The 27,324-nt window shown below is 53.5% G+C and overlaps 1 protein-coding gene across 2 annotated transcripts in view; it reads left to right on the top strand.

Annotated features, from left to right (window-relative positions):
• The first annotated feature begins 450 nt into the window (after positions 1 to 450).
• Positions 451 to 27,324, top strand: part of CRMP1 (collapsin response mediator protein 1) — a 77,025-nt gene continuing 50,151 nt past the window's right edge. The window contains exons 1-2 of one of the 2 annotated variants that reach the window (XM_053217598.1): positions 451 to 847; positions 25,483 to 25,571. In XM_053217598.1, coding sequence (XP_053073573.1) covers positions 467 to 847; positions 25,483 to 25,571 — 470 coding nt within the window. In that variant the 5' untranslated portion in view covers positions 451 to 466. Of the gene's footprint in view, positions 848 to 4,942; positions 5,182 to 25,482; positions 25,572 to 27,324 lie in introns of those variants that run through there. The other variant, XM_027077882.2, reaches the window with a different exon arrangement.

Below are 27,324 nucleotides of genomic sequence, written 5' to 3'. Positions count from 1 at the left end.
TCTGGTGTGCTAGTGCGAACCTGTGTGTGCCTGAAGAGCGTGTGTGTGCCCGCACGCGAGTGTGTGTGTGTGTGTGTGTGCATACTCGAGGCTCCCACCCCTCGCTCTCCTCGCGCCCTGCGCTCGGCCTGGGGGCGGGGAGTGGGGGTGTGGCGAGGGCACTGCGGTTCGGCGGCCCGCCCTCGGCGCTGCGGCTCCGGCGCGTCACTGTCCCTCCCCGCCCCCGCCGCGGGCCCCGCCCCCCGGTCCTTTGTAGCCGGCCGCCGCGCTCGCCTGCAGCCGCCCGGAGGCCCCGCCCCGGCCCCGCCCCGGCCCCGCCCCGCCGCGCGCCCCGCCCCGCCCCTCCCCGGGCCGCAGTCGCGCCTGGGCCGCCGCGGGCCCGCAGCGAGCGCGGAGCGCGGCGCACGGCGGTGGCCAGGGCCGCGGGCGGGCGGGAGCGCGGGCGGGCGGCCGGCCTTGGACCGGCATGGCGGACCGGCGGCGCGCGTGGAACACGGAGGACGACCTGCCCGTGTACCTGGCGCGGCCGGGCAGCGCGGCGCAGACCCCGCGCCAGAAGTACGGCGGCATGTTCGCCGCGGTGGAGGGCGCCTACGAGAACAAGACCATCGACTTCGACGCGTACAGCGTGGGCCGCCGCGGCTCGGCGCGCACGCCTCGCAGCGCCGGCCGGCCCGACGCCGTCGGCCTGCCGGGGCCCGGCGGCAGCGAGGACACGGCCAGCGACGTGAGCGAGCTCTCGGGCTCGGCAGTCAGCTCGCCGGGCGAGCGCGAAGAGCGACCACCCGCGCTGCGTATCCGATGCCCCGCGCCCCGCGACCTGCCGCTCGGCCGGGACAATGGCCAGGTACCCTCGGGGCGCGCGCGGACCGGACCGGGGGGGGGGGGGGGACGGGGCCCTCGGGGCAGTTGGGCGTGGAGCCGCCCGAGGGCAGCGCTGGAGCCGCTGCACCCAGGCTTGAGAGGGCTCCCGAAGGCCCCTCCCCCACTCCATCACCCCGGAGGGTCGGAGAGGTTGTGCGATTTGGTTGGGGTTGGCCAGCATAGCCCGTGAGACTCCAGAGGGTCCTTCGAGATCCAGTCCCCCGCTCCTCTTCTGCAGAAAGGAAGAGCAAGGTTCTGAGAAGGAGAAAGTAAGTTGGCCCAAGGTGCCATATGGACCCTTAAAATCCGAGGAGACCTCTAGGGTGAAGTTAACCCAGGGATCCCCGTTCTCTGCTTAGTGAAAAGGAGGGGAGCTCCTTTCCGCATTCGTCCATTCATTTTTTCACGCACTCATCAGTCATTATAGAGCACCTACTGTGTACCAGGCTCTGGGAGAGGTTCTGTGAAACGCCTGTGGTCACACAGGTTAAAGCTGAAAGAAACCTTTCCTGTGTGCTCCCTCTGTGCTTTCTAGGGCAAAGGTTTGGTTAAAGATTTAGCGGGATCGGGCAGATAGAACTAGAAACTGCTATCTCCAAGCACCGACATCTTCAGGGGACGCTCCCGAGTCCCACAGCACGACGCCAGTGTGCTCTCTTCACAGAGCAAGTTGGAGGCAGAGCGGAGGTTTGAACCCCAGTCTCTAGCTTCCTAGACTTGGAGGTTTTTACCCTCGGAAGTGGAGGCGCATTAGGACGAGGGAATGCCAGGCCGTGGGCCCTATAGCTCTTCTCCCTTAAGCTAGAGGTCGCCAGGGAACTGGAGGAAGATGGATGGATAGACAGCACACCTTTGGGATGTATGTGTGAGGGTCGGGGCCAGATGCCGGAGAACGGAAGTTGGAGCACCCGAGGGCCAGCGAGCTGTCAGCTTAGTGGGGAACTCGGAGTCTGAGCACTGCTCAGGCCCCAGACCCCTGGTGCTGGAGTCCTGGTTCAGCACGCTGGCCCCACCCCAGGCCAGGGTGGGCGATAGATTCATTGTGAGAATTACATCAGTTAATGCTGGTAGTCAGTGAGCATTCAATAAATGTTCGTTTTTGAATTTTACTATCATTTTTTATTAACCCTTCTCCCCTTAAATACTATGAAAGGAATAAAGCGAGAGGGAGGAAGCAGAGCTCCATCCAGACAAATCTGGGAGGGCTTCCTGGAGGAGTGGGGGCTGGGGCCAGCCCGGGGCTGCTGGGACGAAATACTGGGTCTCCTGCTGCTCCCATTCCCGATCGCCTTCCACCTGGTGTTCCCGCAGCTCGGGAACTCTCCGTGGTCCTGAATCCGGCGCCCTGAAAGGGGGAGGTCTACAATGATGGTGTGTGAGGTGAGGGGGTGGGGGGCAAGGGAGGGAGACATCAAGAGAGTCATCTTCTTTTCCCTGCCCCTTCTTATTCTTCCCTCACCACCTCCTAACCTGGTGGTTGACCTCACCTGGGATCCGGGCTTCTGAGACCTTGCCGGAGGTCTCAGGGCTGCGGGTCCAGAAGCTGGGGTCAGTACCGGGAAACACTGCTTTCCAAGCCAAGGAAGGCACTTCGCCCTTTGAACCTCAGCTTCTCCACCTGTGAAATGGGGATGGCCTTTTTCTCCCAGCCACCCATAAGGCGTGGTGGAATATCAGGACGGCGAGAGAGCTTTGTGCATGTCCTGAGCAGTCTGGAAGTGCGTCCCTGAAAGCTACGGTCAATGTCACCAGCGCCAACGTCGCCCCCAGGCTCTGCCTGGGCCGGCTCCGCAGCCGCGCCTAGGCACTTGGGGATGCTATGCTGGTCGCTTCACCTCTTCCACTCCTCCCTCTCCTCCTCTGGCCCTCTCTTCCCTTTCTCGGTGGCTTCTCGGGGACTGGACAAAAGGCGGCGCCTCCAGCGCGCCTAGGGCTCCAGAGCCCTCGAGGTTCGGGGCTGCGGAGCCAAGGGGCTCACGGTCTCCCTAGAGGATGCGTTTTACTTTCTGTGGACCAGGCGGCCACAGGGCTTGGGCTCCGGGGCGGGCTTCGCGGCTCCAGTGCTTTGCAGAGGGTATGGGGCCGGGAGTCCTCCTCCCCCCCCCCCGGACCCCTCCCCCGGCCCAGAAAACCCTCTCCTGGGGAGGGAGGAGGGGTTTCTGCAGCGCCGGCGCAGCGTTTGCGGAGGCCCAAGGCCCAACGACTGCGGCGCTTTGTACCAGAGAAGTCTGCTTGGGAGCAGAGATCTGTTTGGCCAATCGCGAACCAGTGCCCCTCCCCCGATACGCACGTGGTCTTGTCCCCAGCCCTGGAGCTTCCCTGCCCTGAGTGGCCCCTGGGGACGTCCCAGTACGTGGAACCTAGGACTTAACAACACTGAGGAAGAGAATGCAAGCGTCATGGGAATGGAGACCTGCAAATTCTGGTCACCAGCAAGGATTTAATCCACCGCTCGAGCCCAGAGGCCAGGCTGAATGGACGAATGTAGGAGAGTGAGCTCTAGAGAAGGTGTGCGGGAACCTGGCCTCCAGATAGTGTTCTGCTGTAGCTAAAATACTTTAAATAAATGAGATATCATTTTATTTCTGTAAGCCCTAACTTCCCACCTGTATAATGGGAAAATTATGGCCTAGCGTCCCTGGAATACTAAGATGCTTCTCTTTTGTGAACTTACAACCCCACCTCCATTTCAAGGCCAAGGCATCTCTGGCCTCCTGTCCTGGTCTGGGTGACTGGCCTCTAGGTGGCATGTGAAGGTAAGGGCCTCAGGCCTCAACCTGCTTAGTGGGGGCTTTACCACCCCTAGCACACCCTCCCTCTGGGTGGCAACTTGAAAGTAAAGAAGATGGGTTTTCTAAAAGATACTGCGGCTTAGAATGTTGCAGGCAGAAAGTGAATGGCAGAGAAGGTTGGCATTTTATTCTGTCTGGAGATTTGGGGCACCTGTCTAGGGTTGTGGGGGCTTGCTGGGACTCCTGCTTCCTTCGTCTTCTCTCTTTTCTCCTTTCCTGTTTATTAAGCTATGCACTGGCTTCCTGCCCACCTGTCCCCAGAGGAACATCTGGGTCAGGGGTGCTGGGGTTCTGGTACACTATACCCTGGGAGGCAGGACATCCTATTCCCCTCCTGTCTCCTAGCCTCTCCTGGGGTCTGTGGGGACCTTAGTGCCAGTGGTCTGGCCCTCCAGGCAACCACTGGTAGGCAAGACCATGGGGGTGACCTGGTGGCCCCAGGGCCAGGCTGCTGTGTGAGGAGAAGCTGCTGCAGAGGGTGCAGCCGGTCAGCCATTAATTGGGTTAGGGCCTTGTCTCATTCTGCTGCACTCCATCGGCCTGGCAGTGGGGCTCCTGGTCAGCCCTCAGGGAGGCTGATTCAATGATGTGAGTGGGGAGGGTGGCAGGAAAGGCTTTACGGAGAAGCCGTTGCCGAGGAGTCTGGGAGATGGGTAACCTTTGTCTGGGGTTAGATATTGAGGAAGAGGGTACAGCCTGAATAAAACGGCTTGCAGGCCTTGGAGATGGAAAAGTGCTTAATTTAACTCCTCTATTCAGGGAGTGTGCACGGCGCATGGACAAACGGAGGCTGCGGCACGAGAGGCAGGAGGGGGGCAGTCGTTGGGCCGGGTCCAGAGGGCCCTGAACGCCCCCAGCAGCTCGGGCGGGTCCTCCGCGCCCGCCCCGCACTCCCTCCCCCGCGCAGCTGTTCCCGGAGGCCCGCAGATGCGGTGCCGCACACCTGTGGCTCCGTCTGCACCGCCGAAGGCCTTCTCTGTCATTTAAAAGCACCCTGAAAACCAGACCTTTGCAATCGCGAGAGCGAGGCCGGGGCGCAGCCGAGGGCGTGTGCGCGGGGCGGGGGGCGGCGGGGCTGGGCGGCTGGCGGAGGGGGGGGGGATGGAGGGCGGAGTGGGGGGGGGGATCGGAAGGGAAGAGCTTCCTGGTTCGAGCCGAGAGGGGCGAATCGGGCTCGGCTCCGCGCCGCCGGGAGGAGCTGTCTGTCTGTAGCCCCCTCCTCCCGCCCTCGCCTCTCCCTCCTCCTCCCGCCCTCCTCACCGAGCCGGGCGGTGCTGGCAGCCGGAGCGGCGGCGGCGGCGGCGGCGGCGGCGGGCGGGCCGAGCAGCCGGGGCAGCGGGCGCGTGGGCAGCCGCGGGCGCCGAGCCTCCGTCCCTCTCTTCTGCCCTCCCGGGCCTTTGTCACCGCGCCCGCGGGGAGCGGGACCGGCTGAGCGAAAAGACAGCCCCACAGGTCCGCCGGCCGGGCCGAGGGCGCCAGCGGGGCCATGTCTTACCAGGGCAGGAAGAGCATCCCGCACATCACGGTAAGCCGGGCCCCCGCCCCCGCCCCGCCGTTCTTTGTGGGCTGGGGGTGGCCGCCACCAGGGTCGGGATCCGCGGGGGGACTGCAGGGGCGGCCCGCGAGGCTTCCTGCGTGGCGGCGGGTGGGGCGGGGCTGATCTCAGCCTTGCAGCCCCCTCCCCCCAGCCTCTGGGGACAATGGTGGTGGTGGGGGGAGCCCCGCAAGGCTAGGCGGGGCCGGAGTCTCCGGTGCCTCTCCCCGCGGGCTTGCCGGCCCCCCCCCCCCGCCCGCCACGGGAAGTGCCAGAGGGTGGCGTGGACCGGGTGGATGCGGCGCTGAACAAAAGAGGGAGGGGCGCGGGGGGCCGAACCCCTCCCTCCGGCCCTGGAGCGGGCTTAGGGCGGGGAGGGCCGATGGCCTGCGCCCGGCCTCTGCACGGTCCAGCTCTTGCGCCTCGCCGCCGAGTTCCTTCCATGCCGGAGGCAAGAAAAATGCCTCCCCCCCTTCCCCTGCCCGTACTGATGGAGTGGAAGTCTGGACCCAGAAACAGCGCCATGATGGAGGAGCCCCTCCCATTCCTCACCGCGGCTAAAAATAACCCTCTCGGGGCTGCGCTGGCAGCTGTGGCCCCATAAGGGTTAACACTGGGGGGTAGGAGAGCAGTGGGCCCGAGCCTACCGCCGCCGTCCCTGGGTGTGGCCGGAAACAAAGGATCCCTGCTTTGTCTTGGGTGGGGAGTTGAGGGCTGAGGACGCAGCGGTGGGGAGACCTGGCCTCCACCCCATTCCCTCCTTGGCACCAGAGGGGAGCCAAACCAGCCCGGAAGGATGCGCCCCACAGGCGCTGTGGAAGCCAGTGGGCCTTCGGTGGTGGGTGCAGGAGTAGCCAGGGGCTGGGAGGTGGGATTCCAGGTGTGATAGAAGCCTCTGGCGTGACACCTGAGGTTTGAGGACAGGAAACCCAGCCTACTCCTACTCCTTTACACAGAATCCTGCCTCTGGGAGCCCTAGGGCACCTACAGGAGGGCAGCCTTGGGTAGGGGGAGGGAGCGGACACTTCCCATTCACCTGCCCAGTCTATTGCGGACATTATTTTACGGAGTCTTCTCGATAAATCGTTTGAGGGCGGCATTGTCTACCTAAACCTCCCAGAGGCTGGAGCACTGGCTGGGGCACGGGTGAGAGGAAGGCTGGGTGAGAGCCCCCCATGCCTCCTGTCCAACTGTGGTCTGAGTCTTCCTCTAGAAAACCCCTCCTGGGCTCAGCTTCAGGTCTTGCCAGCAGGCCTTTGGTGAGTTTGTGTCCAGAGGTATGACCCCTGAGGGTAGAGACCGTCTCTAACCCATCCATGATCCCTGCCTTCTGAGATATGAAGGTGTAAGTGGCCAGTCCTTTAACACTCTAGTTGCCTGTGAGTCGCTGGAAGGGGTCTGGTTGACCCCAGGCGAGGCAAGTGGGAGGAAACTGGAAGGGGGGGGGGGTGTTTGACCAGGTCCCTGCCTTGGGACTCTCTCGCCCTACCCCCTGAGGGGAACTAGGGCAAGTGATGGCGGTGCAGGTGATGGATGCAGTGACAGATGAGTCTGGAGCCTTGGGTCCCATTGTGGCTGTGGCCCATGGAAGGTCTGTCTACCCCCCACCCCCAGGAACCCGGTTTCTAAAAAGGCAGTTTGGCCGGATGATCTTTGAGGCAGGTCTGTAAGGTGCCCCAGACTCAAATAGTTCTCAGTCTGCAGGGACACAGCAACCACCCTGCCCTCCTGCTGTGACCCGCTGAGCGGAGGTGACTTGGCCAGGCTTCCGTACCAGACAGATCTGGCTGCTCATCCTTGCTCTGCCAGCTCTCTTGGCCTCCGTGCTCCGATACGCTGGCCACTTCCCAGGACCGATGAGCATCCAGGAGAACTCTGGCAAAGCGCTGAGTGTGTGTCAGGCACATAGTAGGTGCAACTGGGACTGCTGGCTGATTCTGCTGCTTTAGTGTTTGTGTGAAGCTAGTAGTCAGCCTGTGTGTCAAAGAGAACCCAGTGGAGTGGTTCCAACAGCTTCAATAGCTTGGAGAAGTGGGAAGGAGATGCTGAGAATTATACTTAGTTCCTGGGAAGGAGGCTCTTGATGAACACTTGTGTTTTATTTGGTCCACATAAGCCCACTCCATCCAGGAAGATCTATGGTTTAAAGGAAGAGCAAACCAGAGAGGATGGACTTGACTGGAGCCCCTTTGCAGGACCCTCGGCTTCCTGAGGGTCTCTTGCTGATAATGTCCATGTTGTGACAGGAACCAGAATGCCGTTAAGTGGGTGGGAGGGCACCGTGGCTTTCCTGATGCTGCACCCCCGGCTTGTGCAGTCATACTCACTCGGTAAACTAAATTAGCGCTGGTCTGTGCTGGGCACTGTGCGGGGTGTGAGGCCAAATAGGAAGGAGGTGGGCTTTTTGCTCTTATCTGCCCAGAGTTTGGCAAAGACTGACATTTCCGCCTGAAGTTTGCACCAAGGTGTGGGGGCTGTCGTAAGGGGACACCGAGGGGCCTGGTGGAAACCACAGCAGAGAAACTCACCCTAGTCCTGGGATGGGGGACAGGAAGGATGGGGGAGGGGGTTGTTTCTGCCTGAGTGGAGGGAGGCCCAGAGGCAGAGGAGTGTGGCATGCTGGAGAAACTGAAGGAAAGTCCGCATTGTGGGAACCCAACCTCTGCTTCCAAGTCTTCTCTGTGCATCGGGAACAAATCCTGGATGTTTCCGGCAGCCATGGTGGGCGTGGCCCGTGGAGGGGCCTTGGGGGTTGGAAAAAGACCAAGGGAAACTCTCAGCTCGTCCCCAAGGACCCCACCTGCTTCATGTTTGGCCACTCTGTGCTCCCGTGAGCCTCAGCGTGGTCATCTGGCCAATCGGGATAAGGTTCCAGCTTACGCAGAGAATCCAGAGGTAGGGGAGAGGGTACCTCGAGCAGAGGAGAAAGGGACATCCCAGGCAGGGCAGGGCTGAATCAGGAAGATGTTCTACCCACCTTGATGGTGAGCGGGCATCTTCCCCTCTGGTTCCCACCTCAGCCTTTTCCTGAGAGAATAGAGCACCCGACAGAGAGGAGGGAAAAAACAGAAACGCTTCGCTTCACCCTCCAAGGTTGTTTAAAATATTTACAAGGCGCTCCTTCATGTGTAGCTTTGTAAAAAATTAATGGCACAGCCAGGGATTAACTTAGCTAGAGCTGTTTCTGGAGCCCACTGCGGTGGTTAAGTGTTAGAACATCCTGGGCGTGGCTATCAGCAAACAAAGGCACATGGTTTCCTGGCCCCGCACATGCTCTCGTCTCCCAGCTGAGCCACTAAGGAGTGGGGGGCCTGCTCCGCTGTGGGGGGAGACCAGCGTGTCCACACAGCGGTTATGAATTATTACTATTGCAAGTAGGACCTCACGAGTCCTGGTCATTTGTGGTTTTGCAGGCTGTTATTATTACAGCATTCACCATGACCTCCGTGATCTGACTCGGTGTCCAGAGCGCCCCCATGAGGGAGGCAGGTTACTTGGATCATCCCTGTTTCCCAAAGAGAAAACGAAGGTTCACAGAGGCTTAGTGGCACGGAGGAGTTCTTGCAGCGGCCTGCGGAGGAATGAACAGCCGGATTCAAGCAGAAGGGGGAGATGGGCTGGTCTGCCTGCCCTGAAAATCACTCTCTGGTTGAAATCTGTACGAGTCTGTGTGTGTGCCTGCGTTCGATCGAACGGTGATGAGGAGAGAAAGAAGGAGTTAGGAAACCATCAGACTCAGTTAGTGACTCTCATGTGCAAGCGTGCAAACCCCATGTGAGCCCAGTCCTGCTTCTTCCCGAGGATGCCGCTCAATGTATCGATAGGTATTCAGTTTATTTGCTCCCCTTTCTTTTCATGCAAAGGATTTGCGATGCCCACAGTGATTTGTCATGCGTATAGTGAAATCCTGAGGATCCCGAGGAAATTCCTGAGGATCGAAGTAGAGCAGGGAACAAACCTGCCAGTACCTCAGGCCACTGGAGGTGTGCAGCTGGACATCTGATGGTGATTCGGAGCTTCCGGCATCCAGGGTAGAGAAGCAAATGCTCAGCGACATCAAGTTCGTGACCAGAGAGAGGGAAGTGGGCCATTTTCTCGGGGGGGAAATTATTTTAAGTGAAATTCTTAAAAAAATTTTTTTTAATGTTTATTTTTAAGACAGAGACAGACAGAGCATGAGCAGGGGAGGGGCAGGGAGAGAGGGAGACACAGAATCCGAAGCAGGTTCCAGGCTGCGAGCTGTCAGCACGGAGCCCGACATGGGGCTCGAACTCACGAACCGTGAGATCATGACCTGAGCTGAAATCAAGAGTCAGATGCTCAACTAACTGAGCCACCCAGGCATCCCACCTTAATTCCCTTTTTTAAATCTTTCTTTTTTTAATGTTTATTTATCTTGAGGGAGAGAGAGAGAGACAGAGCATGAGCAGGGGAGGGGCAGAGAGAGAGAGAGAGACATAGAATCCAAAGCAGGCTCCAGGCTCTGAGCCGTCAGCACGGAGCCTGACGTGGGGCTTGAACTCACGAACCATGAGATCATCACCTGAACTGAAGTTGGATGCTTAACAGACTGAGCCACCCAGGTGCCCCTCAATTAAATTCTTAAAAGGTGTTTCAGAGAGGGTAACCATGATATTGTTAGCTTCGTTGGTAACCTAGCTATGCCAACTTAGCCCTGCATGTCTGTGTCTCGTGATAGACTTGGCCCAGACTGAATACATGGGACACACGTGATGTAGCATATGTGAATGTGCCTGGCACGCTGTGAGTGGCTGACAGATGATCGTCTCCCTCTCCAAACTTGGGCTGTCTCTTTGAGGAAACAAAAACTCAGGGTGGCAGGTGAACGGCAAGGGTTGGCCACATGTCTGTTCTGTTGTTTGAACTGTGCGAGGTGCGATGGGCGGTGAAAAAATTCCCCGTCTCGTGATCCATAACCTTAACGAGCTTACTGCCTAGGTGACAGAGTGCACACGTGAGCAACCGAGAATGACAGAGCACAGGTGTTAGAGGGCCTCGGGGAGGGGGAGACTCTCGGGGAGGCTGTGGGAGGTGACTGCCTGAGGCTTGGGGGGGACAACACGAGCTAGACGTTCAAGGATTTGATTGGTGGAGACAAGGGAAGAGTGTGTAAGGCACGTGGAACAGCATGTGTAAGACTTGGACTGGGGAATGAATATGGTCAGAAGAGAGTGAGGGGTTAGTCATCGATAGACTGGGGGGTGAGGAACGTGAAAGAAATGTGAATTCTACAATTCTTTGGAGGTCAGGTAGACTGTACCCAACATGATAGGGGGGAGCAGATTAGATTCCAAGTCCGGCTCCAAGGGAAGTGGGGTATTTGACTTTGGGCAAATCACCTCCTTTCCCTGAGCCTCAGATTCCTTTTCTCTATAGAGTTGGATTAGAGGATCCAGTTCTGCATTTTGGATACTCTGATTTTATGTTGTGGGTAACGGGAAGCCACCAGAACTTCAAGGAAGTTCTTGAACTGGGAAGATGGTGTCATAAAGGCAGTGTATGTGAGAGTGTGGGTTCTGAAAGCAGACAATTTGGGCTTGACTTCTATACTAGCTGCGTAACTTGGGCGCGTTGTTTCTTTCTGAGAATTGAACGAGTTAATATAATACATGGAAGATGCTGAGAGTAGTGCCTGCACATGGTGTAGCGTCTGTAGGTTAGCTGCTGTTCCTACCGTGGGAAGGCGTGTTAGTCGGCGTTGTTCCATAGCAAGCAGCTGCCAGGTCTGGTTTTCAGCAACAGACATTGAATTCTTGTTCACGCTGTGCGAGGGCCTCGGATTGGCTGTGACTCGGCCCCCGGATGCCGGTGAACAGCGGTCTGTTCCCTGTGTCTCCTCACTTTGAGACTCAGGCTGAAGGAACAGAGGAGGGAAGCATGGGAGTCTGGTGGCAACTTGAAATGCCTGTGAGGACTTGGGCTCAACTGTGGCTCATAGTCACGTGGCCAAAGCCAGTCCCACGGTCCAGACCCAAATCAGTGGAGAGAAGCCCGATGTTAGACTTTCTTAAGGAGATATGAGGGTTAAGTGTGAAAATTAGGGCACATAGAAGGTGGTAATCAACACCCGTTGGAGCTGATGATGAGGTGGTCAGGACGCATGAGGGGTGAGTTTGGAAGAAAAGGCACTCGAATTGAGTGGGGGATAGAGCGCCAAGCCGAGGGGTCTCAGTGGACAATTGGAAATCTAGATTGGAAGGGGGGGTCAGAGCCAAAGGGCCAGTTACGGAGATCGGAGACCCAAGAAGATAGGAAATGTGAGATATTCTAGCAACCAGTGGTTCTCAGCCCATGTGCTGTGAGCAGAGGGACACATCCAAAAAACAAAACAAAAAAAATCCTGTGTAGATGCACCGCTAAATTTTGATCGGCATTTAAAATTCGTATTTGTTGCAACTAAGTCGACACGTTGTTCCAGTGACATGTATCAGGTGGCATTCTGCACGCTCACAAGCTGGGAGGTATCCAATGAGTGTCAGTTTTTGTGAATCAAAGGCACCCCCTGGCCTGGAAGGAAGCGTCAGAGGACTTTGCCCTTGAGCATATCAAAAGGACACAGGGCAGTGCATAGTGCCAGGGTGCTGAAGAGTAAGCACGGGCAGTGACGAGCAATTAAAGGCCCCCGAAGACGGGTGGTGACACCAGTAGGGAGGGCACGCCGATGAATGCCAACCGACTTGGCGGTGTGTATGTCTTTCATTACTTTAAGAATGCTGCCATTTTTTTATGCTGTTTGTACATCTTCTTTTTTTTTTTTAAGTTTGTTTTGAGAGAGAGAGAGAGAGAGAGCACAAGCGTGAGAGGGGCAGAGAGAGAGGGAGAGAGAGAGTCCGAAGCAGGCTCCATGCTGTCAGCACCAAGCCCCACATGAGGCTCGAACTCACGAACCGTGAGATCGTGACCAGAGCCAAAATCAAGAGTCGGACTCTTAACTGACCGAGCCACCCAGGCGCTCCTGGACGCGTCTTCTGAACACAGGTTGAGACTCACGGTCCTGGAGAGATGCAATGATGAAATCGTAACTTTGCTCTGCAAAAGGGACTCTGAGTCAGTGTTGGTGGTGTGGGAGAAGGAGTGGGGTCTAAGTAAGGTGTTTCCGGAAGGGGCTGGTCTAGAAAACGAGAGCAGGCAGTAAATGGAGGGAAGTGATGGCTGTGAGCCTAGGAGGTTGCGCTCGCCCACCTCCTTCCTCGGGCCTGCGCCCCAGGCACCTGGAACATTCTCCTGGCGGGGCTTACCCTCTCTGGCCCTTTGCACTTGTGTTAAGTTGTGCCCATTCTCCATGGAGGATCCTTCCCCTGGGGGCCGGGAGCCACGAGCACTGGCATGTCCGTAACTGTGGTTTGTCCAACCTCATCAAACACTCTGGAGGGCTGGGGCAGCTTTTCTGGCATCTCTCGGGGGTGCTGCAGCTCGCTGGTGACTCACAGAGGGACTCCAGACTGCGTGGGTGGCTGGATGAATGAAGCCAGGTTGTAAATGGTGCTGCTTTGCTGAGCGAGGTTTTAGCCACTGCTGCGTTTGACTTTCCTTAACATTTAACTAATCCTATCCGTGGATTTCGTGTTCAGGTGGCTTACGGTCCAGAAGAACGTGAGGGGGGCATGAAGGGTTGTTGGAGCTCAAAGAGGGCCGCCCAGGTGGTACTTTGGCGGCGGGGAGAGGGCAGGTCTGATCTTTGAAGGTGCTTCATCGAATTTCCCACCGACAAGCACGATTTTACAATAGGGGCCTCCCATTTAAGTGGGTGCAGATCCTGGCACACGTGTCCCCTAGGCCTTGACTGAATAATGACTTGGGGTCAGTCCCACAGGAAGACTCAATGGCTCTGATGCAGAACTGCATAGAGCACACGGGGAGCTGTTCGAGATTTTGTACCTGTCCCCAAATTATGCTGCCCTGTCTTTTGTATCCTGCCATATTCATAGGCCCTTAGGGCTGAAGCCCTAATGATATTTTATTTATACAGTCTTAAAGTCGAAAGGAGCCTTTTAAGTTATGTAAACTTGTCAGCGTTTGTGTGGTTAGGAAGGCAGGAAGTAGTGTCTGTTGCTTCTCCCCCAGCCCCCTATCCCTCCTCTAGTGTAGGAATTCCAAATACCCTCTCCTTGCATACCTCTAGTGACAGGGAGATCACTACTTTACTCAGCAGCCTGCTTTATCCTTGGGAAGCTCTGTCGTTGAAAAGCTCTTAGGTATGTGGACTGAGAATCTGCTTCTTGTCATACTTTTGCCCTCTGGATAGTCACAGCCCTCCTCCTCTTCTACGCCGATATTCCTGGAGGCTCTGGAAGGCATTTCTCAGCCATTTCTCCCTATCCAGGACCTTCTCTTTTCCAAAATGGCCCCAGTTCTTTATTCCTCACGGAGCATACTTTCCAGGTGCAATCTTTTTCTTTCCTCCCCCACCCCCGGCCTTTCATTTTCTCCTTTTTCTTTTGGTATCCTCTATTTCTGGGCATGCAGAACAAAACAGACTCAAAATAAAACTTTAATCATTGGGCATGGTTTTTTTTTTTTAATGTTTATTTATTTTTGAGAGAGACAGAGCATGAGTGGGGGAGGGGCAGAGAGAGACACAGAATCCCAAGCAGGCTCCAGGCTCTGAGCTGTCCTCAGAGAGCCCGACATGGGGCTCAAACCCACGAACTGCGAGATCATGACCTGGGCCGAAGTCGGATGCTTGACGGACTGAGCCACCCAGGTGCCCCATTGGGCATGTTTTCATACCTAGGCCAGTATTCCGTGTATGAGGTGCGCAAAGTGCTTTTACACATTATCTCTAGAAATCCTATGAGTTGCTACTTTGATTCGTTCTGTTGGCAGAGCAGGAGGCTGAAGCACACGGAGGTTAAGTATCTGGCCCCAGGTCACCAAGCTAAGAAGCTGTGTGGGAACAGGCTGTGGTCTCTGGTGTGAAGGATCTCCCAGTCTCACGGGAGAGAGAGACAAGAGACGAGCTGAATATAACACATCATGAAGCAATGCTAACCGTAAGGCACAGGCCTCGCACTGTGGGGACTGCAAGGGTGACCACGTGTTCCTGGGGTCAGGACCTTGAGCTGGAGATCACTGGGGAGAGCAGGTTCGGCAAGAAGGCCAGAGGAAGGCACGGGGATGTGACGTTGCAGTTTTAGGGCATGACATGGTTGCCTTTGTGTTTCAGAAAGGTCACTGGCTGTCATGAGGAAGGGACGAGATGGGCAGCAGGGGGAGAGGTGGCGAGGGCGGATGGGGGGCAGGTGCCGCTGGAAGTGGGAATCAGCAGGTGTATGCCAGGACTTTCTGGACCAGATGCAACACGATCTGGAAGACTTGGGTGTGAAATGAGAATTTAGAAGTCGAAGATGGAACTGAGCATCTGTATGCGATCTGACTCCCTAGCTTGCAAAGACTTAAACAAACAAACAAACCAACAGGCTCAGTTCTAAGTGCTTGTCCACGTGTTAATTCATTTAACTTTCAAAGGAGCTCTCTGCATTACAGATGGGAAACTGAGGCTGGGAGAGAGCTTGCCTAGGACACAGGGCTAGTAAGGGCGGGGCCAGATCTGAGCCCAGGCAGTCTGCCTTGGCACCCACGTGCTGAACCATCAGGCCACTCTGCCTCTTTGTCACATGAGATAATGAGTGTGAAAGCATCTGGCCCACAGGAGGCATTGCCAATGCTTATTAGGCGAATAGGTCTCTGCCTTTAATATCTCCCCTCCCTGGAGCCCTTTGCAACTTCCAGAGCCCTGGAATCTGCCTTACTCCCTTTCGGCTATAATGGCAGCAACCCCATTAGGAGGTCAGGTGAGTGCATGGCATTGGGAATGTGCTTGGATAAATAGCGGAATGTGTATACGTGTCCAGCTCTTGCTTATCCCCATTTGGCAGAGGAAGGAACTGAGGCTCAAACACGTTAACCAGGTACAATGAGGAGAACAGGGGAGAACTACCTGGGGGTAATGGGGCTGTCACTTTGTAGGTACCGACGGAGCTAGGTTCAAATCGGGCAGCACCATCTGGCTGTGTGACTTTGAGAAATTACCTCACTTCTCTTATTTCCTCATTTGTAGCAACCATACCCACTTTTTTTTTTTTAAGTTTATTTATTTATTTATTTTGAGAGACCACATGAGAGGGGGAAGGGCAGGGGCAGAGAGACAGGGAGACAGAGAATCCCAAACAGGCTCCACACTGTGAGTGCAGAGCCTGACACAGGGCTCAAACCCACAAACGGCGAGATCATGACCCAAGCCAAAACCAAGAGTGGGCCGCTTAACTGACTGAGCCACCCAGGCGGCCCAGTCGTACCCACTTCTTAAAGCAACTTAAGAATTAAAATGAATGCAGAACTGGCACTTAGTATGCCCTCAGGAATGTGATTTCCTTAAAGAGAAAGGATTTGTGCTCAGATTGCTTTATGGAAGGTAAAAAGCAGAGACAAGGAGACACAAAGTGGGTCCCAACGTAGATACGGAGATAGCTGGCATCATTGTCCTTTGGGGCAGCCTGAAGGCCCTGCCCACTCCTGGTGTGTTATTTTAAAACCAGATATTCAGTCCATCAGGGAGTATTTTCCTGAATGTCTGCTGGTATCATGGGACCTGAGACCTTGCTGTTAAAACTGCAGTTGTCATGGAAACGGGCCCAAGCTTCCAGAGAAGGTCTGCAATCCATGGGGACCACCTGTATTTCTAATTCATGAAAGAGGAAAATGCCACTGTGCTCTCTGCCCATGCGAGGGGAGAGCAAATGTGTGTTAATTAGATTGGGTCTCAGGCCTGTTGCCCTTTCCAGAGCTGCCTTCCCGGAAAGTGCTGCGAAGCAAAGGGCTGCAGGCTGATGGGCTGTCCCCTGAGGCAAAAATCAAAGGCAAATGGGCTAGTTTTCTGTGAATGAGTAAGAGTGCGCAGCTGCACCTTTTGGGAGACCTGCAAGGGGGGCCTGGGAGGAAGGGGGCTCTGGTTATTAAAGGTAGGGACTGAGTCTTGAGCTGTGAAGTATTTGAGCTGGAAAATCCCACAGGCAGCTCTCAGCACGTGATCTTTTTTCCTTTTTCTTTTTCTTTTCTTTTTTTTTAGAGAGAGGAAGAGAGTGGGGGCAGATCAGAGGGGGAGAGAGAGAGAGAGAGAAAGACTCTTGAGCAGCCTCCACAGTCAGTGCAGGGCCCAATGTGGGGCTCAATCCCACGACCCTGGGATCATGACCTAAGCCGAAATTAAGAGTGGGATGCTCGGGGCGCCTGGGTGAGTCAGTTGGTTAAGTAGCCCAACTTTTGATTTGCGCTCAGGTCATGATCTCACAGTTTATGTGAGTTTCCAGCTCTGTGCTGACAGCATCCAGCTCTCTGGGATTCTCTCTCTCTCTTTCCCTCTCTCTTTCTGCCCCTCCCCCACTTGCACTGTCTCTCTGTGTGTCTCTCAAAATAAATAAACTGGAAAAAAAAAAAAAGAATGGGTTGCTCAACTGACTGAACCACCCAGGCTCCCCTCAGCACAGAATCTTGATGGTGTATCAATTTGCTTTGACACCATAATGCCACGTAAACAAACAACCTTGTAATTCTGTGACTTACAACTTGAAATATTTCTTGCTCTTAGGTCTGTGGGTGGTAGGACGTATTAGCAGAGCTTGGCCAGATTTGTCATCAGGCTTCTGTTTGGGTCAACTTTTCTCCTCATATCATCTCCTTCTGGGACTCTGAATGAAGGAGGCTCCATCCTTGGCCATGCGGTTTTCGTGACAGAGGACGGACTGTCAAGAGATTGAGCTGAATCCCGTCTGCCTCTTGAAGCTTGTACTCAGACTGGTGCACTCACATCTACTCTCATTGTGTTGGTCAAAGCAAGGCACATGGGTGTGCCATCAGCTGGTGGGGCAGGAGAGCACCGCACCCACATTGACGCATGCCAAGGGTGAGAGAACAGAGAGAATTGTAAAACAAATAGCACAATCCACCCCAGAGGGTCTACATCAAGATTACCTGGGGGTGTTGGTTAGTAACATAAATTCCTGGCCCGTAAGTTGCATCTGGTAAACGAAATTCTTGGCAAAAGCCCCCGGGTTGGAGTTTTTAGCAGGCGATCCCAATGGATTTTGAGGATCGTCTAGGCTCAGGCGCCATGTTGTAAGTTGTACTTGCATGAATGACATGTGTCTACCTGTCCTGTTGAATGTTTGAGTTGTAAACATTAGCCTCAGCATTAGTGGCTTGTAGAGTTTGAAGGCCTGGTAACTTTTAGAACTCACCTTGACATTTCTTTTGTCTTAAGAGAATGCAGTTCAATGCATGAGCAAAGCACATTTCTATTAAAATGGGGCTTCCCTGATCTTCTTGAGACTCATTTCCATGCCAGCCCCTTGGAGGAAGGAATTCTTCCTTTTGCCAAGGAGTGATGGGTCATTTAGTTACTCTGAGCCTCTTCCCACTGATGAACCAGGCAGCCTCATCAGAATCTGTATGCACCCACACATCCCCGGTGGAATTGCCTTCTCAGTGTGAAGAACATTCCTCTGACCCTAACCTTAATCCTCTGAGATCCTTTTTTGATACACATTGTTCATTGGCTTCAGATTCCAATGTCTACATCGTAGGAGAGGGGGTCTGGAGGTTTTCATGACAGAGGATGGACTGTCAAGAGATTGAGCTGAATCCCATCTGCCTCTTGAAGCTTGTGCTCAGACTGGTGCACTCACATCTACTCTCATTCTGTTGTTGGTCAAAGCAGACCAACTTCCCTCCCCCCAACTTCTTGGGAGAATTAAAGTCTTGTACTAGGAGTTAAAAGTACTTGGAACCAGTTGCATACATTGCGAAGCATAAGGCACAACTGTTTGTGTTCTCTGGAAATGTAAAGATTACAAAATGCCAGTGAGCTGAGAAAGGAGAGCAGTGAAGAACTACAAGGCTGGAGGAGGGAGAGGGATCTTCAACAGCCCAGGGTTGGGAGAAACCTTGCTATCCGAGTGACCAATGATGTGTCAGGACCACGGACAGCACACAGCTTGCCCTTTCCATTCCTTGTTCATCCCGTGGAACCTGGAACTTTGGGAACATCGTGTCTGTGTATATACTATTCATTTTGCTGGAATGCTCCCCTTCTCCCCCCTTTTTGGCTTCATGAACTTCTCACATTTCAGAACCCAGCTTAAATGTCCCCTCCTTGATGACATAGTCGCTGTCTTTCCCTGTCTCTGTAATAACAGCTTTGGTTTTCTGCTGTTTTCCAGTTCATAAACGAGTGATTGGGGGGTTGATTAGATGAGAACTGCACCTCTCTTTTCTTCCAAGGCTCCCTTAATGGATCTTCCAGTCTTATGACTTTGCGGTGGAGATGATAGGTTTTATTCCCACCAAGCAGGAGAGAGGACCGAATGCAGGGAGGCTTAATGCTTCATTCATTCAGGGGTGGACAATGATGCAAACGTTTCGCTGTGACCCAGACCTCGCATTCTGGCTGAGGCTGCCTGCTGTTTACTTTGCTGTTGTATGGGTAAGAATGTCTGAAGCTTTAAGAGCTAATTTTTGTAAGCAGCACTCAACATAGTACTTAGTGTTTGTGAAGAGAATGAAGGCGTCCTGCCAACACCAGCTCCCTCCCAGTTGAGGCTGGATGCAAGATAATAGTGGGTTTGAAGACAAGCCCTCCCCTTCTCTGAGCTTCTCCTCTGACTCACAGGACCTTTGGCAGAGATGTGATTCCTGCCCAGAACCAAGGTTTAGGTGGCCCTTCGGGAGAGCTCTTTCAGCATCATCTGCATTGTACAGGCTTTGCACTAAGCCAGCTTCTATTCCCAGGCAGTAGGCTTAAGCTTTCAGGGAATTTTAAAAGCAGAAAAAGGGATTTCTGATGTATCAGTCTTCTCTTTTTTCCTGTGCTGTGTTTCTTCCCCCACCCCTTTTTCCTCCCTTCCTTTCTTCCCTCTCTCGTCCATTCCTCCCCTCTTTATCTTATTCCTTTCCTCCCCTTTTCACTTCCTCCTTCTCTCTTTTCAAACATTCGGTTCTTCTTTCTCCCTTTCTCCTTGCCTCCTCTCTGTCTCCCTCTCTCCTCCTGCTCAGCAAACGTTTGCTAAATACCTCTGGTTGGTCCCTGGGATCCAGAGATGAATCGCCCCAGGCAAGGCTGGCCAAGAAGGGGTGTCCAGCCCTGCGGGAGATGGACACATGAGCCATGACCATGCCAGATGCTCAGTCTTGTAGCAGAGGGGTGTGCAAGGGGCAGTGGGACACGGGGGCACCCCATAGTCTCTGCTGGGGGGAGTCTGTTACTATTAGAAAGATTTGCTCTCCCCCCTGAATTACTACCATATAGAGAGTTTGGTATTTTGCTTTTTCAGCTAAGATTTTATTGTCTAGCATTTTTGTCTGTCGTTAAAAATTCCTGGGAAATATTTTAGCAGCTGAAGGATACCCCATTAGTGGTGTGGTTATACGAGTGCAATTAATTCTGGATCACGCTTTTGTGTACAATCCTTTGACCTGTTCGGGGATATTTTCCTGAGGACACATTCCCAGCACTGAATTTTTATATCAAAGGTCATCAGCAATTTTAAGGCCCATGATACATTTTGCAAAATTGTCTAGTGCTGATTCTTCCTGAGAAACCCCTGCTTTGAGGAAACTATAATCAGTTTCCCTTTTTGTACTTCTGCCCAGTATTTGTGTGATGTCTCAGCTCAGGAGCTTTTGTATGTTTGAGTTCTTCTTTGAAGAAAACCCTTTCATTATCATGGGGACCCGCCCAGACTCCATTCCTCATGGCGTTAGGGTCCCCTTGAGCTGGCATCTGAACCCCTCTCCAGGTCCCCACCCTGAGGTCCTACTTCAGCCAGATAAAACCACATATAGATCCCCCAGCACACCCTGTCCCTCTGTGCCTGTCCCCATGTCATACCTCTTTCTGGAGTCTCTTTTGTCCTTTGCCGCATGGCTAATTCCCATTCATGCTTCCAGCTTAAGTAAGCATTTTTCCCCTGGAAGAGCTGGAACGGGGGCACCTCTGTGCTCCTGGCAATCTCTGCTCTTTTCTCTGTCCCAGCCCTTCCCAGTCTCCCCCACAGGCCTGAAAATTCCTTAAGGGCAAGTGCTATTTCTTTTAGCTGCACATACTCCTCCCTTAGTTATTTATTGAGGGTGGCTCCTGCTATAGAAAATGGCAAAGAATAAACAATGCGTGACTCTACTGAGTAGTTACACATGCCAGACGTGTGCTAAGTGCTTTATGTATATACCCCATGGACTTTTCCCAACAGCCTTATGAGGCAGGGACAGTTGTCCCCATTTGCAGATGAGGAAACTGAGGCTAGGAGAGGTTAAGTCACATGGATAGTAAGCAGACAGAGACTGGACCTTGCATCTGACTCTGGACAGTCTGTTCTGATGTAATGCTGATCCAAGCCATACTGAGCATAATTCCCTTTAGGTCACAGCTGTCATCATGGAATGAATGGCAGTCTCTGGCACACTCTAGCTGTTGGACTTTTGTTGAATTTTTAGTCAGATATTTCATTTCCTTCAAAGAATCAAAAGGGTGATTGTGACACAGAACAATTGTCCTTGTTCACATGTGTGTCTGTGAGAGGCAGGAAATTATTAATTTTCTCTTAAATATGTGACTGTTATTTTGTTACATTCTTAACAATTATTTACCGTCAGCTTCACTCCTCTTGGTGTGAGATTTTACACTCAGATTTCCTGCGTGAAAAAAGGGAGCCCTAGAATGCTAGGTCCTTGGGTCACAGACATCTGGTATTTTCTAAATTGTATCTGATTATGGGTGTCATGGATTCTAGAGTGTGAAAATGCTTCTCTTTTTTTAACGTGCTTTTTTAATGTTTATTTTTGAGAGACAGAGAGCTCATGGGGGAGGGGCAGAAAGATGAGACAGAAGATCTGAAGCGGGCTCTGAGCTGTCAGCGTAGAGCCCGATGTGGGGCTCAAACTCACGAACCGTGAGATCATGACCTGAGCCGAAGTCAGACGCTTAACTGACTGAGCCACCCAGGCGCCCCTCGTGTGTGAAAATATTTTAAGATGTGACAGAAGAAATATTTAAGATGTGTTTGGTGCAGTGGATGCCAGGCCGGAAGTTAGGGAACCTTGGGTCTAACCCGTACCCCCGTTAGTTGTGTGAATACAGGAGGTCACCCGGTCTCTAAGCCCCGTTTCCATCTGAGGTCAGATCAGACCCAACACTCCATAAGAACAACTCGGCGCAAACAGGCTTGGAGAGCAGAACTGTCATAAAGCACAATTCCCAAGGTGTCATCTGGGGAAAGTTCCCTTGTCAGAACTTTCCACACAACAAAAGGATCTGTGTTTGGAAAAGATGTTAAGTGCGGTCCCCTGCTCGCGTATTCACGTTACACGTCAGCAGAGTAAAGGATCTGGGTTCTTGTCATATCGACCATCTTTTGTTTCTGCTTAACCCAGAATTTTCTAAACTCACTACCTCCGGGACTCACCTTGTGGAATAGCCTCTACTTAAACCCCTCTGAGCTAGAGTGCCACAGGACATGATTCTGAACATGCCAATTAAGAGGCAAAGGCACTGCTAATTTCAAGGAAGAAAAGCAGGGAGTACATTGGCTGTTGCCTTATCATACATGGACTTACTGTTTTAGAACTACGCTTGCACCCGACTACGTCGGAGCTCGGACCGGTGCAGTAGCTGCACACAGAATCGGCTGGTAGTTGGGGAGGAGGTGGACTTGAACACAAGCTGCACCACCTGATTCTAGAAAGAGCAGGGTGGGGCTGATCTTCTGGTGTGCAGTGTATTAAATACTACCTTTCAGGCTGAGCCTGAAAAGCCCTCTATTAAATGTGGCAGAGCAGACAGCTGCCTGCGGGAGGCCGTGTTCTGGAAGCCACGCACCAGCTGCTGCTGCTGCTGCCTCACATTCCCCTGCTTTCCGGTGCCCGGGAAACCTGGACACAAGCTTGTCTCTGCTTCTGGGTGTGCAGAGCCCATGCCTCCCCTTTCCCCTGGTACCGGAGTATCCTCCCCGGGAATGTGCACATCGTGGCTGGCTTCTGTCTTAGGGCTAAGAGGCAGGTTGTAGGGCCTGGGAGCGGTTGAGCTTGAAGACAGAGACTCTCCTGCTGGGGGGTAAGATGTGCTGGTTCCTACTTGTCTCCCTTGCCTCGTGGCTCGTAGTTCTTTGTCTCCTGGCGCTGATACCCTTTCTCTCCATCTTAATCCATTTGTCCTTTAAGAATCAGTCAGGGATCCGTCTGTGTGTCCGTTCATCCATCTGGCCATCCATCCATCCATCCGGCCAGGTTGTGTCCAATACTGGAGATGCAACACTGAAGAAAACAGGTGAAATCTCTCCCCTGGTGAAGCTACCAGTCTTGTAAGGACATTTGCAGGGCACAGCTATAGGTGGCCCGTCCACCTACATCAGCATATATGCAGGTGTCCCCTGTGAGTTGTGTCTGCCACAGCCAGTGGGTGACCACCACAGCTCTGAGGTCAGCGGGCAAGTCACATTTTAGACAAACATGTGGATACATAGCGTGTAGGGGCTGTGAAACAAAGTGGGGGCGGGGTGTGGGTTTTGCTGGCAGGGCACAGGTGTATGATGTTCCAAACAGGGCAGGCGGCGGGAGGGCTCTCAGGTAAGTGACACCGAACAGACACCTGAAGCAAGTGGGAGAGTGAACTTTGCCTGGGTGGTGGGATTCCAGATTACGCAGGGTCTCACTGACCTTGCCTTTCACTCTGAAGGAAGTTCGGTGCCGATGCCAGATGCAGGCAGAGGGTTCTGAGCAGCAGGCTGTGGGCTCTGTTTCTGTGCAGCAAGCCTTCCCTGAGTCTTTAGTTTGGGTTAACCCTTCTTCTCTGGGCTTGTACAGCGTCCTCTGCCTTCTCCTGGTTCATGCCTTGTGGATTCTGTACGGTTCCTCAGAGGGTCCGGGTGGGATCAAGCCCCAGTTAACCCCAGTGTTACCCAGATCAGCAAACACCCTGCATTGGATTTCTGTGCCTAACCCCACTTCTTCGTGACCGTTCTTGTGGTCACCTCCCGTATACACGATCTGCCTCAATCCTTGTCTCAGGCTCTGCATTCAGGGAAGCCCATGGAGGATGCTCCCCCAGAAGTGACTACCCTGAGTTGTTAATGTCTGTTTACTCTCTGTCTCCCTACCCCAGGGCTGGGGCTTACGGACAGAGACGCTGTGATTTATTTATTCATTGCCGCATCCCCAGCTAGGAGATGGTACAAGTGGAAAGCAGCACGCGGCGAAAAGAATTCTCTGCCTCCAAGAAATGCAAAGGAACAATTATTGAGAACCAAGGGTGCTTGGTGATTTTACGCAAGGCAAATAGGGGCAATACTTTTGGGAAGCTATCTGGTCCTGTTTATCAAGGGCCATAAATGAGGTTTATACTGTGTGACCCAGTTGTTACGCCTCTGAGGACCGAGCCTACCGCGTCAAGCCGAGGGAGACACTTTGTGTGGAGAGACGCTCACTGGCGCTCATTGCAGCAACGTCACCCGTGCGAACACTCAAAAATAACTCCGATGCCCAACAGTAGGGAGATAGTGAGACAATTTATGGTGTATCCACAAGGTGAAATGCTTTGTGGACACTTACTTATGGCTGTGAAGAACATGTGATAACTTGGGATACCCTTATGGCAAAATGCAGAAAAGGACACAGTTGTGGTTTTGGGGTTCTAGAATTTGCTGTGTGTGTGTGTTGTTGTTGTGGTTGTTTTTTACTGTCTCTGGGCCTTGGCTACCAGTTCTCTGTCCCCAGACACTGAATGTTTGCCCTACCTGGACGAACTTTGTTTGTTTGGAACAACTTATCTCGACTTATTTTCTAGGGGTGAGCTGGTCTTGCCTGGCCCCCCTTAAGGGGGACAGCTCCTTAACTTTGCTCCCATGATGGGCACCCTCCCCTTTTCCTCTTGTAACCAGCCCCCAGAACCCAAGGCTTGTAAAGCCTCTGCCTCTCCCTCTGCCATCTCCACTAGGACACATTCCCCTCTGTCCCTGGTTCCTCCTGGCTCCTCAGGGCTTGGCCCTGGGCTGGGAGCCGAGGCAAAGTGCAGCATCTGATGGGACACAGATGAGTGGATGGATGCGTGCATTACGATCGCCACCATGGGGATTCACGGAAAACGGTAGAGAGAAACATCAGAACATTGACTGGAGGTCATTCCGGGGCAGTTGTGTTTTTTTTTTAATAGTCTTTCTGCTAGTTTTTAAGATGTCTCTGAATTGAGTTTTATTATACTCAATAATGATGCCTTAAGAAACTCCTGTTCTACGAATGACCCAGTTTTCTGAAACAAATGAATGGCATCAGAGAGGGAGGAGGGCGGGACAGACCCCTGCAGACTTCACAGAGCCAGATGCAGGGTGGGGGCTGTGGACCGGACCACTGAAACCGCCCACGGTCAAAGGACATTTCTGAGACAGCCAAGCAAAATTGAGCATGGTCCATTAACCGATATGAAGGAATTCATGTCAGTCGGGTCCACTGAGATGATGGTTTGTGGCTATGTTTATTTCAAAACTTCTTGGGGCGCCTGGGTGGCTCGGTTGGTTAAGTGTCCGAATCTTGGTTTCAGCTGAGGTCATGATATCGCAGTTTTGTGAGTTCCTGTCCCACGTCGGGTTCTGTGCTGGCAGCGCTGAGCCTGCTTGGGATTCTCTCTCCCTCTCTCCCTCTCTCTCTCTCTCCCTCTCTCACTCCCTCTCTCTCTCTCTCCCCCCCCCCGTTCTCTCTCTCTCTCTCCCCCTCTCCCTCTCTCCCTCTCTCTCCCTCTCTCCCTCTCTCTCTCTCTCCCTCTCCCTCTCTCCCTCTCCCCCCCTCCCTCTCTCCCTCTCTCCCTCTCTCTCTCTCCCTCTCTCTCTCCCTCTCTCCCTCTCTCCCTCTCTCTCTCTCTCCCTCTCTCTTTGTCCCTCCCCCACTCATGCTGTCTCTGTCTCTCTCAAAATAAATAAACTTAAAAAAATTTTTTTTAACTCCTTCATGGTAAGAGATACACACTGAAGTATTTACAGGTGACATGATACAGTGTTTGGGATTTTATTGGAAAATACCGCAGCAAAAACAAAACAGAAGTGTCGGTGGGGGCACAGAATAGGTGGAACGTGAATGGCGAAGTGTGGAAGGTTTTGAGTCCGGGTGATGGACGTGAGGGGGCTTTTTTATGGCGTTTCTTTACTTTTGAAAATATTTGGATAATTTTATATTAAAAGTTCAAAAAACGTCTCGGCTTTTCCCTAGTAACACTGAATACTTTGCTTGGCTTTTCAGAGTGACCGACTCCTCATCAAAGGTGGACGAATCATCAATGATGACCAGTCCTTCTATGCTGACGTCTACCTGGAAGATGGACTTATAAAGTGGGTTGACCAAAAACTTTTTTTTAAAAAAGAAAAAGATTTTATTTTTTAAGTAATCTCTACACCCGACGTGGGTCTCGAACTTACAACCTTGAAATCAAGAGCCACACGCTCCACTGAATGAGCCAGGCAGGTGCCCCCAAAACGCGTCTTTGAAGAAGCCAGTCTCCCCGGGCTGCCTGGCCCTTAGGGGACACAGACAGCTGGCGTTCTGTCCCCAAAGGACTGTGCTGTGTCCTGTGAATGTCAGGGAGGGAGAGGTTCGAGGAGGGAGGAGCTCCAAACTAGTGGTGGGTCGGGGACTAGCCGTTATTGAGTGCCCCTGCCGTGTGAGCCTTCTGTAGGGCCTCAGATGCACAGGGAGCTGTGATGTGCACCTGCTGGCCTCCTGTCCTATTGCAGGAAGTGGTGGGCTAGTGAGGCAAAACACCTGCCCCACACTGCAGTGTCCGTTAGGGACAAGGCACAGGTGTCAACCTGGTACATAGGCCTGAACTCACAGCTCTTTCTTCCACCTGCCCAGAATTTCTGGATTAGGTTGAAGGGGGCAGGGGAGAAGGGAAGAATGTTAGGACAGGGCCGTGGTGCTTAAATAAAAGACATCCGTCGGGACTGAAGTCTCCTCCACTTTCTCCCTATCGGCGTCCTCTCTAGCTGTGACATCCCAGTGTGCTCGTTCACTCGGTCACTGTAATGGAGAACCCGTGGCTGGGCGGCTTCAACAATAGGAATTCACTTGTCACAGATCTGGAGGCTGCCAGTCCTGGGTCAAGGTGCCGGCAGGGATGGTTCCTTCTGAGATCTCTCTCCTTGGCTTGCGGATGGCTGTCTTCTGGCTGTCCTCCCGTGGTCGTCCCTCTCTGTGCCTGCACTCCTGGGGTCTTTTCTCTTCCTCTTCTTACAAGGACATCAGTCCTATTGGGGGTTCAGGGCCCCTCCCTAATGCCTCATTCTAATTTACTCACCTCTTTAAAGGCCCCCTCTCCAAAAACAGTCACATTCTCAGATGCTGGGGGTCAGGGCTTCAACATACAAGTTTGGGGGAGCACAGTTCACAGATAGTGGTTTGGATGTGGCCTCCACATTTCACCGGCTCGTAATGGAGAGATTCAGCTCTTTTTCTTATGCATGACGAATGCCCTGGATTCGCTCAGCATCTTTCCCTGGAGTCTGGGAGAGTAGGAGATGGAAACTCTCAGTATCCAGCTCCGGCTGCTGGCACAGCAAAGAAGGGCAGAGGGGAACATGCGTGAGATGAAGGTCAGGACTGTCTGGTGCCCATGTAGGCTTTGATGAAGAGGAGGAGGAGGAGGAAGGGGAAGAGGAGGAGGAAGAGGAGGAAGGGGAGGGGAGGAGGAAGGGGAAGAGGAGGAAGGGGAGGAGGATGAGGGGGAAGAAGGGGAGGAGGAGGAGAAGGAGGAAGGGGAGAAGGAGGAAGGGGAAGAGAAGGAGGAGAAAGAGGAGGAAGGGGAGGAGGAGGAGGGCGGAGGAAGAGGGTCAGGAGGAGCCCTACTCTGCCCCTTTCTGCCAACCCCAACTCCAGCCCCAGACTCCAAGCATTTCAAGTCCAGCCCAAGCCCCTGCTTTTCCAGGTGATTCTCTCCTCTCAGCTGTTCCCAGCCACACTGAAAACATGGTACCCCCAGAGCGAGCCCAGCAGCCCTCGCCTGGAACCTCGCACCCATAAATCCTCTGCCTGGAACACCTTGCCCCTTCCCTCATTCTCCTTTTCTCCCCCCATTCCCCAACCCCT

This window comes from Acinonyx jubatus, chromosome B1 (assembly GCF_027475565.1).
Source record: "Acinonyx jubatus isolate Ajub_Pintada_27869175 chromosome B1, VMU_Ajub_asm_v1.0, whole genome shotgun sequence".
In the NCBI taxonomy this organism is placed as follows: domain Eukaryota; kingdom Metazoa; phylum Chordata; class Mammalia; order Carnivora; family Felidae; genus Acinonyx; species Acinonyx jubatus.
Note: the sequence above shows the minus strand (reverse complement) of the source record. Positions and strands in the feature narration are given on the sequence as shown.